The sequence below is a fragment of the Seriola dumerili genome, unplaced genomic scaffold, assembly GCF_002260705.1.
Source record: "Seriola dumerili isolate Sdu_G_001 unplaced genomic scaffold, Sdu_1.0 BDQW01000017.1, whole genome shotgun sequence".
Taxonomy (NCBI): Eukaryota; Metazoa; Chordata; class Actinopteri; order Carangiformes; family Carangidae; genus Seriola; species Seriola dumerili.
Genome location: NW_019174272.1, coordinates 4383704 through 4399269, shown reverse-complemented (window position 1 = coordinate 4399269; position 15566 = coordinate 4383704). Strand labels below are relative to the sequence as shown.

The following is a 15566-nucleotide window of genomic DNA, read 5'->3' as shown; positions in this document are numbered from 1 at the left end:
ACGGAAAATAACCACAGAACTTACTCAGCTCCATCGAATGTGACTCACCTTTCTATGATTACCTGATTAGTACACTATAACGTCACATTAAATACAACACGTACGTACATATCTGTCTTTGAAATTTTTGGGAATTCTTTTTCCAAAACACAACAGCAGCATAACTGAATGGAAAATTCTTTGGATGTAAACTTAGGTTGTGTTCTCCCAAAGCTAAAATAAGGAGAACCAGCAGCCTCACACAGTCAGACTCCATCTTGCAAGAGCGGTTATCAGTGAGATTTAAGTCTGAAAACAACTACTTCAGAATCAATTCAGTCTGGTCAGACAAATAATCACCAAAAGTTTATGACTTGCCTGACTTAACACTAGTTTCTCGTATTGAGTATATATCCCATTAACACTTTCACAGTGGGTGATCACCTTCTCCTTATGACCACATCATTTTGCAGTGATTGCGAATGATGAAACAGCAATTCCGGTATAAACTACAAATACACACTACTACATGCATGACTCATATATACTAATAGATACCAGTGCACAGTACCCCTAGAAAGAACTCATTCTAGTGAATGACACTCACTCACCTGAGGGGCATTAAATGCTTTTTTGCTAATATTTGTGATTGTTTTAATGTGACTGTGTGTGATGATGGCTTTGTGTGACTGTCTTATTATGATATATACTGTCAGTAATCTTAAAATCAAGATCTGTTTTACAAGATGAGACATATTACTGACAGTGATTTTGCTGAGTGAAATTGCTGAATAAATAAAGCTTTACTAACAAATATGTAAAACAGCAGTGTGTGCGTGTCCATTGTAACAATAACCAAATTTATAACGGAAATTTATGGGAATATAACAGAACTCCTAAGTAAAAAGAGGAAACATAGCGGCTGCACAGTGCTAAAGCAGCCAATTTTTTTGTATTTAAAGACAACTGCCGAGTACATTATCACTTCACTATCGATTTGGTCTTTGGAGAGCAACAGCAGTGCATCCAAAGTGATTTTGCAATTTTGCATTTTACTATTTGTTTCCCTCTGGATGGACAATTGGTTTTCTACCACCATTGCACAGCAACAGCTTTTGCCGTTTCCTCTCATTTGGTGGGTGTGTCGGGGAGAAAATCATGACATCCACAGCTAATACCCAATTGAAGCATTATGGATAAACATTGCAGTGTTCCAAGCAGCCTTCAATGCATTATGAAACATATATTTAAATATATATATTTATTTTTTTGCTTTCAATGTTCTCTTTTGCTACATTTTGGCAGAGCTAGCCCTGAAAGGATTTGTTTCACGATGACATCAAGAGAGTCACTCAAAGTGTAACTATATAAGGGTGGATTTTCCCTTTAATGTACCAAAGGCTATATTTGCTTGGAAAAAAATGCTGAAGAGAGTCCTTAATGTTATAGATTCAGATTATATCCACTTCTACAAAGAGCCAAAGGAAAGCGGTCAGTCTCTTCAATTGCTCATGAGAACTGGCAAACACATGGAGTGAAGTGTGCTTCAGGGAGGGAGAGGGAAAATGTAGCAGGCAACCGGAGGGAGAGAACGAGAAAGAGGGAGGATGGTAGTCACTGTGAGAATCATTTCTAATGTTTCTTCACACAGCAATATTTTTGTAGGGGCTGTCACATTTAGAAACATTGGTAAATCAGGTCCTGTGAACCCAGAACTAGTGTCTGACATGGCAGAGATCCGGCCACAAGACAGAAAACATGTGTTTTATACAAACTGAAGTCCAAATTTTTATGAAAAGAAATCTAAGCCCAGTGATGACAGGTGTGGGGTAGTTCAGCTGAACACTGGCCTGGTACTTTCTACTCAATATTTTGGACAATTTGATTGATATAATCTGCTGATATTCTAAATGTTACAGTACTTGAATCTAAATAGTCACTTAACCATTGACTCAAGTAAATACCAACAAATAACTCAAGAGATATATAAATATGTAAGTTTTCGGGAATTAGATTTTTTTTAGAGAATCACAGTAACTTGAGAGGTAAATGGTAATATTCAATCAATGCCCACTTGAGTCCAAGATGCATAAAAAAACTGCTCTGTTACACATTTGCTGTCATTATCAACAAGTTGGTCAACTTGCATTTACAGAGCTATCTGATCTTTGCTTTAATAGGCTGCACGTCACTGCCATCAAGCAAGCACGTAGGCATGAACAAAGACATAACAGTCTTTTCTATCCTGGACACATTATGCACTGACTGGAAGAACCAATGGCTTTTCACTAAAACTGCCAATGTGTATGCCATTAGAGGGGTAGTGCATCATTCGACCTTGGATATTCCATGGAGCACAGAAGGCTGGTTGAAGATGTTGGGAAGTGGAATTGTTCTGATGATGACCCCAAAGTCAAAGCTCTCACGTCATAGAAGCAAGTGTGCAGGCCATGCTGGAATGCATCAGTCAGCAGAGCCCATAAAAGACTCTTTTCATTGGTCGAGCACCCCACTCTTGACCTTGTGTTTGGCAGTGCGTGCTGGTGGAAGCATCCCTTGCCAGCTATTTACTGTCTGACTGAACTGAGTGACGCCATCTTGCTTACTTGATTACGGTCTTCCTTGAAAATGACACTATGAATGTGTAACCTATTATAAAGCCAGTTAATGCACATACACAGGCGTATTGAAGGAGTTTGTCATTTCCTCTTGAACTGCATTCATGAATAGTTAGAAACAAGCACTGACTTTACGCAGACCTCTTTTTAAACTCAACAGCCATGCACAATTGAGGACTGGTATGACAAACTTTCCTATACTTAAAAAATAAATCAATTATAGTTATAGCTGAATCCTTAGTAATAGAGTGAAATTCAAAACGTACTGTCCAAAGGAAAAGACAGAATACAACTATCGTGGCTGTTGGGTTGCAAACTTCCTAGATGTTGTAGTAGAGACCAAGCCCAGCTTCATTGCCTGCATAGCTCGAAAGCCTAAAATGACAGGAAGATATACCAAATTAACTATTACTGTCAGTAACAGTGGCTATCTTTTTGCATACATTTTTGTCAAATAACCAAAAGGTCCCAACTCATCAACACTTAACACACGCTATCAAAGACAATGACACTTCACTCCCTATGTGACACGGGAATAGGTTACACACCTTGTTGGACCTGGTGGGAAACCTGTTTCCCAGTGACAGAAAACAAATCTTTCCCAGGAAACATGAAACAACCTGTTGCCAAAGAAGACAAGACAATACAGTCCTACCACAGTAAAGAATACAATGTACAGATGTATGTACAATTGTTACAGTCTAAGACTTTAGCTATTTACACAAAGAGTCAAAATGAGGAGAAACAGTGGAGCCAATGATAAATAAACTCTCAGACACCCTTGAGCAAAGTTTTTCTTACAAGCGAAGGTTTTGGGAGTTTTTCTTTGTCTCCAGGGAAAACTCGGCTAGAGTCAGAACTAATGCTGATGTAGGCCTGTAAAGCTAATTGCTACATATTGTGCCATGTTGAAACATTATCTAAATAAACATACCTTGTCTGAGAGAAGTCACGAATCAGAAATGCACAAAACATATTCTGTTGTGAACAAATACTTTTTTTCCTGTTGCCATTTGGCTGAAAATGATGGCACAGCCTCATTTGCTGTTGTTCACTTTTCAGGGAGGTTGCAAGCGAGAAGGAAGATCTCTGACTACAAGACTCAAGGACTCAGTTAATAAATGTGCAGCTCATCCATGCAGACTATGTCATAAGACCAACTGTTCACTCCACTTGTTGTCATTTACTTTAGTTAATTTCATTGTCTTCTGACAGTAAACACTGTCCAAATCTTCAAAGGGACCCAAGTATGTACTGTGTGTGTGTGTATATATATATATTGCACAATTAACTGATAATCATTTTCATATTCCTTGCTGATTAGATTTGAAACTATTATTATCATTATTGGATAATCTTCCAATTATTTTCTCTATTAATTTTTATGAAATAACAACCAAAATGGTGAAAACTGCCTATCAGAACAAAAGGTGACATCTTGAAATTGATTGCTTTGTCCAACCAGTTGGACCAAATTATTACTTAAGAAAAAGAAAAGCATCAAATTCTCACATTTGAGAAGCTGGAATCAGAGAATGATTGGCATTTTTGTTTGAAAAATAAATAATTGGTCATCAATATTTTTTGCAATTGATTTTGTGTGTCATCTAGTTGTTCCATTGACTAATTGTCTCCACTGTAATACTGATTAAAGTGACTTTAGTTGTCGGGCTACACTGATAAATAATACAGGTGCTTCCAAGTAAACACAGGTCAGAGTCAGGGTCTGCAGACATAACTATGTCAACTGTGCCCTTAAAACCTGACATTAGCAGTAAGTAACTTCAAACATGTGGCTTATTAGCCCAAACTTAAGGCATGTATAAGGAAGGAAGAAAGCCATTTCTTTACACATTTAAATAAATGGGTGTCCAAGAATATACCTGATGAAACCCACAGATCTGTCGCAGTAAACATCTACCTATATTCAAGGAAATACTATCAATTCTTCATTACTGTATGCTACATACATAGATGATAGACCATACAACGCCACCACATCAAAACTATGTCCGAACAGGAGTAGACATAATAACAGAAATCGTCCTCAGTGGTACAGAAGTGCTTCTCAAAAATGCTAACGTTAGCCAGAGACAACTGACTGCTGTCAACTTCATTTCCCTTTAAATGGCTTCACTGCTGACCCTGCTGACCTGACATTTAACTATATTGTGTTTCTATAATAAACCTAGCTATAGCCAAACAGTATAAACAAGCAGCTAGTAGCTAATTTTATTTCTGGAGATGACTTCATTAATGTTTTCAGCCTTCCAACCTAACTATCGTTGACTAGCTTAGCCACTGATGGCTGAAGACTTTACCAAACAGGTCGAAGTTTGCAACAACGGTCGCTTTGCAACCGCTTTGCTTTGTTTCATAAAACACACACCACTTTTGGGCAAAGTATCAACATGTGAAATGTTATAAAACGAGTATGTCTGAAAAGTATGTACATGTTTTTTTCGTCATCCGTGAGTTTAACAAGCTAGCGCTAACTCCTGTTCTATTACTGTTTGTGTAGCGCTTCCGGGAAATAGTCGGAGCCCGGACGACGAGCCGTCAGTTTTAGGTTATTATGAATGTGTCGTTTTCAAATTATATTTTTCTATCTTGCTAGTACCTTAATTTAATGATGTAACCAGAATACATACCAGCTCATTTTGAGTGAACTTTTATTCCGGTTTCATAGGGTTGTTTTATTATCTTCCGAGGACCTCATCCCTTTCTACCAGTCAACTGTAGAGCATTGAACAGGAAGTCCGGAGCTTAGCAGTTCGTGTTTCCTCTCAGGAGTTTTTTTTTCTTTATCAGAAACGAGCAAAGTGAATAGTTACTATCATGTGCTAATGTAATAATACCAGACGGTGAATGCTCACGTGTAAAACGTTTTCTTAAAACGTTCGTAAATAATGTTTATTGGTTTCATTTTGCTTGTGTGTTTGTGTTGGGTACGCGCACGGGCGTGCGATCGAGCGCGTGCACGCGGGGACCCAAGTAAACTGAAGGCAAGTGATATTTTTCTTTATTCAAGTACTTACATAGAAATAACAAAACAATTGCATTACAACAAACTGAAGTGCCAAGTAAACAGGGGAGTACATCTCCCCATCACAAGGATATAGTAAAATTCATTTCAATATTCAGCTCATCATAAAAGGACCTTATTATAAGGTAATAAAAACATGAAATAGGCTAAAGACATCCACAACATTTTAAACAAGACCCCTTGTTTTCTTAAAAAAATAAAAATAGAAAATGAAAAAAAAGCCAACAGAACAGTTATCCCAGTGTGTGTTTCCAATTGTCTGTCTTGAGTTGTTGTTAGATTTATCCCATTTCACCCAATGTGACTTTTATTTTCATGCATAATAAAGAAATGAGCGCCACCGACAGCATCTGAAGGTAGCACTTCGGAACATTTCCGTGCACATGCAAACATGAGGATATACTGTAATGAAAAGGAAACACAACACAACAGAAAACAGTGAGTATTGACTCCATCTGAACACCATAGTGTCACTGTTGAAGACCACAAAATCCCTGAAGCCACACTGTAGTCCATAAGATGACATGAGTAGCCTATAATATCTACACATTATTGAAATCTTTTCAAACGTGAGTTGTCCTTTTTTTTTCTTTTTTCTTTTTTTTGAAATCCTGTAATTTTTATTGTGTCATGAGTGAGCCCGAGCCTATTGCCTTGCCCAAGGCCAACTTCACGGAGACTAAATTAAACAGTTAAACACAAACATTAGCACAAGGCTGCCTTCAACTGCAAGCAGACTGAGGTCACATTTATGATTTGTTGCTCCTGTGGAGTTCTCATCACGTATTGTTTTTGATCAGCCAACCCTGCAACCCAGTTTGGCACAAAGATGGCTGCTGATGTTGGCTCAGATCCAACATGGAGCAGAGAACGAGGATGAGGCAAATTCCAATTTCAGAGCGTTCAGCTGCCCACTTTTGGACAGTAAAACATAAAAAACATAAAAATAAATAATTCTTTGAGAAGCATTATTAGGAGGGGGTGTTTTTTGAGTTTGTTTAACAAGTCACTGACATATATCTATAGCATTCATACATTTAACAGAAGGATTATTGTTCAGAGGAACATCCTGTATTGTTGTTCAACCACCAAACTATATTGAGGGAATGGGATCATACAAATTTTACAAAATCTATCCGTCCATTACAAAAATGTCACAGAAGAAAAGTGACAGAGTCAGATGATATGACTGATGAAATATTGAGTTTGCAAAGTTGTAATTACATGGCTTCATTTAGACGTGGAAATAGTTTGGTGTAGTCTCCGCCTTACTCTGCATCAATCCTTAACACAAAGCAACATAAACACAGTTTTCTCTTAAAGGAGGCCACATTCTACATAACCTGCTATAATTTAACAAAAAAAAAAAAAAACATTCTCACCAGCAAAGTGTCAAATCTAGAGCACACAAGAGCATAATTTTTGGTCAAATAAAGTCAAAATGATCGAGTCTATAATGATAAGTGTCTAACAGCAAATTATTCTAGGTAAACATTATAAAGATAAACATTTTGTTTTTCTTATTACCTCATCTACTACAAATATTATTTTGTTCTGACTCCATGCACATCTTAAGGACGTTAAAGATAGAGGCCACCACTCATTGCAAGATTTAACCTGGCTAATCCCAATCTAATGTTTTAGAGGTAATTACCTGGGATCCGAAATAATGCTATGTAATGTAATGTGTAAAAAGTTCACATTTCAAGTGTTTGATAAGTTACGGTTTTCATTTCAGTTGCATTTTATTGGGATAAGCTCAGAAAACTTTCATTTGTCAATGACCATCTATGCAATAAAATGATGTATTTTTTCTTATACAAAACTATTGATTTACAGTTAGATATTGCAGGGTGTGTGAACTTTTAAACTATCTGTAAAAGTGCTAGGAGGTTTGTTCATTTAACCATGTAGATGAGTTGAGAAAAGACTCTCTGAGGCCAAATTAATTGGAAAATAAGTGGACACTTGCCAGGAAGCACAGCAGTGAAAACTGGTTGTTACAGGAAAGGGAAAGCATGGCCTTGGAAACTCATTTCTGTATGCACTGTGTTCTCTGTGGCACTGCTTTTCTGAACCTCTCTTTTGGCCTTTGCATTTGTCAGTCGATATTCTCTTTATTGCCGTGTCTGCTGACCGGTACAATATTTTTATCCTAGCAGATAACAATATTTATATAAATTCTTTAACTCACGTACACAATACACTTCTTAATAGTCAGAGAGCACAGCCAATAACCATAAATACTCTCTGTCAAACTAGATGGAGAGAAGAATGTTTCTTTTAAAAGCAGGGTTAAAGACTTTAAAGATTGTAATAGAATCTGAAATTATTTGACTACATTGACAAGGCTATTGCTCCTTAAACAGTAATGGAATAAATGCAAATGAGTTTGGTGTGGTCCCTAACAATATTTTTGCCATCTGTGTTTTGTGCTAGCCTTGACAGAAGTACATACCTCAATATATTATTAGTCTTGTTCATTCATTTTTCTTATTTTTAATCAGTTTTTGACCAAAAGAGTACGAGATGAAAATGCAATGTTAATATCTCAGTTATTACTTTTTTCTCCTCAAAACCATAAGACAGTCTTGAAAAACAAAACTTTCTGGTTTTATAGAGGTAAAGCAAAACAACATTTTGGAGATAAAGAAAAGTTTTATCAAAATTGTTGTCAATATAATTATAATACACTTAAGACCCAAGAGATGCCAATGGCAGAGATGAGCCTATACAGAGTGCCTCATTGAATGATAAATGAGGCATTCCCTTCTGTCAGCACAAAGATCAGTAAGGAGCCACATGTGAAAAATATTTGCGGTGCCCTGTAGTGTATTTTGCTTAAGAAAGGATTCAATCACTTAGTCTCTGAGAACATCTACTGAGAAACAACCGTTGTTTTCTATACAATGGGGAAGATGTGTTAATTGAAATAATTGATTGCAACTATAATGGAGATACACGAAATGTAAAAAATCTTGTAATTTATTCAGAGAACACATTAGTGCTTCCTTAAACCAGTTACCACTTTAAAGCGTACAGATGGTGCAAATGCTATTATTCTTTCTTTTTAAATGGAAGATAACACACCATATTTGGCACTATTTTAGTGCTACAAAAATTTTTGCAATGACCTATGACAACAAAATATTTGTATTATAACTACATTACTAAAAGCTTTACACATTCCGCACAAGCATTCAGTCAATTGAAAGTTCTTGTTTATGCAGACATTTGTATTTACATAGTGTGCATGAAGGCATGCACATATATGCACAATTTAATACTGAGTTATGGTGCATTTGACATTTGAGTACAAAAGTGAAACTTCTACTATAGCTACCTGCATACATATTTGTACTGTACAAAAACAAGTCCTTAGTTTACAACTCAGTCTCAGTCTCTCTGTATTAGAAAAGATGTAAACATGGATTTGGAAATTTTAATTTTTCTTCTACCATATGTTGCTCATCTTTTGTTGATTTAAACAAGTAGTTGAGTCTTTTTACACTGTGAAGCACAGACATGGGGCCTCATTCATCTTTTTCCTTATTCATCTTTGCTTTCATATACTCCTGGTTTTCAACCCAGTGTCATTTATTTAAGTAGTTCACTCTGTCTAACTGTGCTCTTAGATAATTTGATTTATGGGTTGGTGACACATGTCATGAATATATTGCATATAATTGCAGAACTCAAGAAAACTGAAAGAATGAACAGTATTGGTGAGCTTTTCAAAAAAAAGCAACAGAAATTATATCTGGTAACACCACAAAAGCCACCATATAAAAAGGCAACAAATATACACAGTGTCTCTCAGTGACTACAAATAAATAAGTATTGGCAAAGGCATTGATTGCTGCAGGCATGTTTCCTTTTATAAGTACAGGTAACAGGACAAGACATTGGTTTGCTTTGTGTGACCCATTCTGTCATTATCTAGATTTAACCAAACTGTTCAGGTAAATCTAAATCTAAGATACGGTGTTTGAATCTGATCTTTGAATCCTTGAACTCAACGTGTGTGCTAAGCTGATATCACTTTTATGTTTGGCAAATGTCAGGCACAATAATATGAACCAGGTTGGCTGTATCACCACATTACATTTGGCACATTCTTTTTCAGAAAACAACATTCAAATAGAAAATAAAAAAAACACTACACCTCAACAAAAACAACAGAAAGACAGTCAAGTGCCACTAATAAGGTATCCATGACAGTACACAAATATAACCAATTGCACTTTTAAACAGCCTAATAAAATTAATGCATACATCCCAGACAGCTCATCTTTTAGCTAAGCTCCATTATAATTGTGTGTTTCGACCCTTATGATGGATTCTGGCTTCCGTCCAATTTAGAAATTCTCAGTAAAATTTACAAAAGTGTATCCACCCTAAAAGTATAGATAAAGATATAGATACACAGTGGCCTTTTGGACAGAATGTGCCAAGGTGCCCTTCTTTGTGTTGGCACTGTGTTACAGTAGCTGAGGCTCTGAGTTGCTTGAAAGAGAAGGGCGTAGCAGCCTTTCCCCTCTTAATTAAACTAAAGGCATCCATCTCAAAATAGAAGGACTACAACCGAAAGGAGCAGGGGATGTAAAAGAGAGGAAAAAAAGTCACCTATTTATCTCATAGTGGACGTGATCCCTTCTTCCTAAGTCTCTTTATGGGGCATGGTGAGGGTTCAGTCCAAGTGCACGTAGTGACGGTCATGATGTTCCCACTGTTGGCCCCCCACAGGAGCTGGGTGGCGAGCTGTGGCTCCCAGCTGCCCCACTGCTCTTGTCAGCTGGCTTCTTGTCCTTCTGTTTCAGGTGAACCTTTGCGTGTCTCTTTCGCTCGTCACTTCTGGCAAACTTGCGTCCACAGAACTCACAGGAGAAGGGTTTCTCGCCCGTGTGTGTGCGGATGTGTGTGGTCAGGTGGTCACTCCGGCTGAAGGAGCGCATGCATATTCGGCACTGGAAGGGTTTGTGACCTGTGTGGATGCGAAGGTGACGTGTGAGCTCGTCTGAGCGTGAGAAGCGTCTGTCACAGTTCTCTGCCGGACAGGCATGCGGCCGTTCATGGACAGGGGTTTTGCTGGGACGGTTGGGGTACTTCCGTGGTCGGATGGGTTTCAGGGTGAGAGTCTGTGGTGGTGGGTGGTGCTGAGGAGGGTGCTGCTGCCCGCCGATGAAACCTGGGTGAATTTGCTGCTTGTCTTTGAACGCTCTGATGGTCTCCAGGGGTGTGATGGGTGGAGGGTTGACTCGGATAGGGTCCATGGTCTGGAAGGGCTTGTGCTCCATCACACCAACTTCCCCTTGATGATGGAAAAGGTTGTAGTCAGGGATCATGGAGAAAAGGCTGCCATCCATGGAGGCTTTGGATGTGGAGTGATAGTCATTGCCAGGGTAGGCTAGAGCCGTGCTGGTGGCAGGGCTGTGGTGGAAGGAGACCTGATCCTGGTACAGGTCACTGCATGTGGAATAGGCAGGCAATGGTGGACCATATACCTGTTCCATATCTGACGTCTGTCCGCCCATGCTGGCTGCGGAGGATGATGTCTGCGTTGTTACCGTGCCGGGTGATGGAGAAACACCCAGGATCCCTGCACTGACGAGACTTATGATATTGTTATCAGAGCACCAGCCAGAGCCACCAATGCCACCTGACGGAGGAGTGTCAAAGGCAAACTTCCCCAGATAGGTGACAGTCTGCCCGCTGCGGTTGGACTGGAAGCTGGATCCATACTGAATCTCTGCGGTTGCTTTCTCGCTTCCCATGCCCAGATCCATGATATTATCTACATAAAGCAAATAAAAAAACAGATATCATGAACAAATCATCCACGTGGTTGTTCAAACATGAATATGAAATGCATTCAGTTGAGAAGAAAAGCCTGTAAAAGTGATCATGTGGCACAAGTTATGAAAAAAAGTCTAGAAAATTCACTTTGTCAACCTATGTGAAGTTGCAGTGACAGTCCTGGGTTTGTCCAAAATTCAGCTCTTTTGCATATTTCTGTCAATAGTGTGCCAACAAGAGATCAAAAATACAAGAAGTCCAACACAGTTCATAAAGAAATGTGAGCGCTGTCAGACCTGTAAGTTAAGTGAGTGACTGCTGCATCTGAGACAGTGGTGTCTCTCTCTCTCTCTCAGATCCCACAAGCTCTCAAAAATCAAGACCTAAACACCCCCTTTGATCCAGTCATTGTGTCCCTCAGGAGTACAGCCAAACTGAATGGCAAGATCTGATTTCTTTACAGCGGGGAGGATTATAAGGCAGACGCCACATCTATCATGCTCAAGGATTCAAAACACATTTGCAGCAAAGAACATCTGCAAATAACGGGGGAAAAAATTTAAGTGTCAATCCAATCTCTGCTTTAGTTAGCTTAACAAATTTACCTGATATTATACTTCTACAGGATCCTACATTTCTCACCAAACACACACACATACACGCACGAACGCACGCACGCACACACACACACACACACACACACACACACACACACACACACACACACACACACACACACACACACTTATAACTTATTCCAAAGACGCCATAAAAAGCATCAAGTGCAGATGTGTTTAACGGAGATACATTTATGTGCTGATCATGCTCTGAAGGTTAAATGTGAGACATTTGATAAGAATTCTTACATAAGTTAAAATAGACGTCACTTTTCATTTGCAGGAATTCATACACAAGGGTGCTTATATATTCACTCCCACTAATTACAGCCTGCTGGAATTTGGTTAAAGGCAAATTATAATGAAACAAACAAAACCAAAATTATGTATATGGCACAATACTGTTCAACACACAAGCAATGATTCACAATGACATAATTTTGTTTATGTGTATGACATGAAGAAAAGAAGTCAGAGCTGACATGAATGCATTTTAGTCTGAATCTTTAGTCTTTTGGAGGTCATCTGAGTAGTGTGATATTTAAACAGAATGAGGGGCCTGAAATAAAGTCATCACTCTTTTCTTATACTTCAGTACTGAGGAGACCAGCACACACCTGCTCCACCTGTTAAATCACAGCATGGTACTTTTAACAAAAATATATCAGTGACTATTTCCAAAAAAAGCATATGTGCAGAAAAAATTGTATATATATATATTCTGTTTTTAATGTGAAATTCACCAAGAGCAGATATAATTAAAACAGCAACACACAGTTGTACTCTGCAGCATCTTTTTTTCCCCCATATTCATCCCGTTTGTTTAAATATCTCCTGTCAGGGGTCACATAATATACATTTAATTGCCATGTTTATAGAAAAATGAAATATAACACATGTATGTCATAAACTTAAAAGTCGCTTATATTTAATTAATCGAGACTCTATATATACGTATAGGTAAAAAATAATTATAGCCTATACTGTTTATTTTATTAAGAGCTGGCGCTGAGATCATTTAAACGCACACTTCTTCGCTAAATCAGGGGGAATATTTCGGGTTTTAATTCAAACCCAGGTGTTGTTTTAATTTGTGAACAAAAAAAACTGAAACATAAAAACTGAACAAAGCTCAACAAGGTGAACGTGAATCTTTGTTCACTGCATCACGTGCTGATCTTCTCAGCCACATCAGGAAACTAAAGATTTAGAGTTTTTCGAGAAGCATTGACCCATCACCTCTGAAGGTGAGTCTAGACAATTAGTAATTGATTTAATGCCAATCTACAACACTGAGCCGAACCAACAAGTCAGCTTCATGATGGCGTCTGAATTCATCAGAAATACATGTTCTGGACTAAGCAATAAATCTATCAATACCTCCGGCCTCGCTTTTTACTCAATATAAGATGGTTCACCGGCCTGGCGTCTAATCATGTTTCATATAGGAAAAAAAAACAGCTACACACGCCTACAAAAATCCAATCTGTGACATGTTAATAGAGTTGTGAATGAAAGTCATTGTCTAAAGAAGTTGAGCCGTCATTGCGATAGATGTTAGATTAATAAATTACATTAGTAGTTGAACCCTTTTAATTAGATACATTTCCACATATTTCAGTTTAAATCACTGGCCGTTTGCGTTTTAATGATCAGTGCGTAAAACAGCCTTTTTCCACAACCAGTCACATCACAGACATTTCCTCAAATACGCCTCAGCTTTGGAGAATCAGAATCACTATAAATACAGCAGGTTTGCTTAAATGCAATATCCTATGCCCATGTTTTTGTTTTTAAGTTTTGAAACGAGTAGCCTACAGTTGCCCCTTTTCGCGTTGTGTTTGAAATCCTGACATTTCGGCTACGGACAAAAGAAAAAAGAAATAGAAAAAAAATCTTACGGCCGAATTGAAAGTTCCCTATTTCAAATGTGTATCTAATTCACAGTGGGGTGTGTTACACCTGACCCCGAAAAAGTATTCAGGACGGGAATCTGCCTTTGTGCGCAACAGCCAGAGCGCAAACAGGTGCTCCAAGCCCCAAGACAACTGTTGCCTTCCGCGCACAACGCAGTTTGAACCACTTTAATCAAAACACACACGCACACACACACACACACACCGAAAGTAGAGTAAAATCTTACCTGTGTTCATCTGTGAATAGTGGTTAATAGATTCCGTACTGGTGAAAATATTCATAGACGTCGGGATGTCCTCTTCTGGGTAGAGACTGTCAGGGATCGTGTTTATTAAACTGCTCATGGTAAGAGGGAGCTTGTCCGCTAGTTTCCCTGTCATAGCAGTTATATTCAGTCCGACATTTATAAAGGACAACGCGCAGGTATCCAAGTAGTTACACAAAAAAACAGCGGGTGTTCTCAAAGTGGAAAACACAGGTGTAGATCAGACGTGAAAAAAGACAGCAGAGAGGAGCAGGGATGGATCCTGTTGCTGTAGCTATCCAAGTATCCCGCGGAGGACGAGCAGCGCCGGTTATCTCCTCCTGTGTGATCACAGGCTATTGTTGTTATTAATCTGATCACTGTGGAAGCTGATGGGCTGCTTGTGGGGGAATTTGAAGTCTGTGAATCAATGGAGGAGGTGGTGGTGTTGGTTGCACAAGAGCGGCTCTACTTGCTCTATTGGAGCTGGATAGGGGACTCCAGTCTGCCTGTATTAAATAGGGGGATGGAACATTTGCGTGACGTAGATGACCATATATGGACAGAGCGCCCAGCACCAGGCTCTCCGCGCGTCAGTCGGTGGAAACTACTGTGGAGGCAAAAGGCTCCGACAGATAGGTAGCTACAAAGTTTACAAAAATCCACATGTCACCTCCAGCTGTGTCCTTCTTCGGGATGAGCCGGGGGTTCTCCTTTCTCTCTGTCATTGTGGAAAACATTATAGTGATTGAACAGCGCGTTATCTTTATTATTGTCAGGCATTATGGTGTCTTTAATAGACTAACAGGTACATTGCAAGCTCTTTATGCGGCTGTGTGTGTGTGTGTGTGTGTGTGTGTGTGTGTGTGTGTGTGTGTGTGTGTGTGTGTGTGTGTGTGTGTGAGGGCGAGTGAGGAGAGTGTATTGTGGCTACAGGGGGTGTTACTCATAAAACAGACTACTTTATTTCATAAGTTAGGCCCACATACTGTTTGTTAATAGTCCACCATTACTGACTCGGTATTGGAATATATTTATTTTTTGGCTTTACACTCAAGCTTCTTTTTTCCAAAGAAGCTCAGATAGAAAAATGAATTTGCAGCCCAAGTGCTTTGATTTTGTTCTTGGCTCTTGGTGAACACACACACACACACACACACACACACACACACACACACACACACACACAGACACACACACACCACAGAGAGAGACACACACACAGACACACACACACACACACACAGACACACACACACATACACACACACACACACCTTGTGTCCTGTATATTGCAGAACACCGGTTCAAACTCCCCCTTTTCATGCAGCAATACGGTCTTACAAAGA

General features: G+C 38.9%; 2 protein-coding genes across 2 annotated transcripts in view; both read right to left on the bottom strand.

Moving 5' to 3' along the window:
- bin3 (bridging integrator 3) overlaps positions 1 to 5340 on the bottom strand; it is a 28653-nt gene extending 23313 nt beyond the window's left edge. The window contains exon 1 of the mRNA XM_022759037.1: positions 5249 to 5340. Coding sequence (XP_022614758.1) covers positions 5249 to 5256 — 8 coding nt within the window. The 5' untranslated portion in view covers positions 5257 to 5340. The remainder of the gene's footprint in view (positions 1 to 5248) is intronic.
- Positions 5341 to 8720: 3380 nt separating this feature from the next.
- Positions 8721 to 14676, bottom strand: egr3 (early growth response 3). Its single transcript, XM_022756393.1, has 2 exons — positions 14200 to 14676; positions 8721 to 11437 (listed from the first exon to the last, which is right to left on the bottom strand). Exons 1-2 carry the CDS (start codon positions 14351 to 14353, stop codon positions 10359 to 10361), a joined length of 1233 nt encoding a protein of 410 aa, XP_022612114.1. The 5' UTR covers positions 14354 to 14676; the 3' UTR covers positions 8721 to 10358.
- Between the last annotated feature and the right edge of the window lie 890 nt (positions 14677 to 15566).

What these genes read in the sequence shown, in the direction of transcription:
- egr3 (XM_022756393.1), bottom strand. Translation starts at nt 14,353, where the DNA reads ATGACAGGGAAACTAGCGGACAAGCTCCCTCTTACCATGAGCAGTTTA. An exon ending in CTATTCACAGATGAACACAG is followed by an intron (nt 11,438 to 14,199) that starts GTAAGATTTTAC and finishes TGCTTTATGTAG; the next exon opens with ATAATATCATGGATCTGGGC.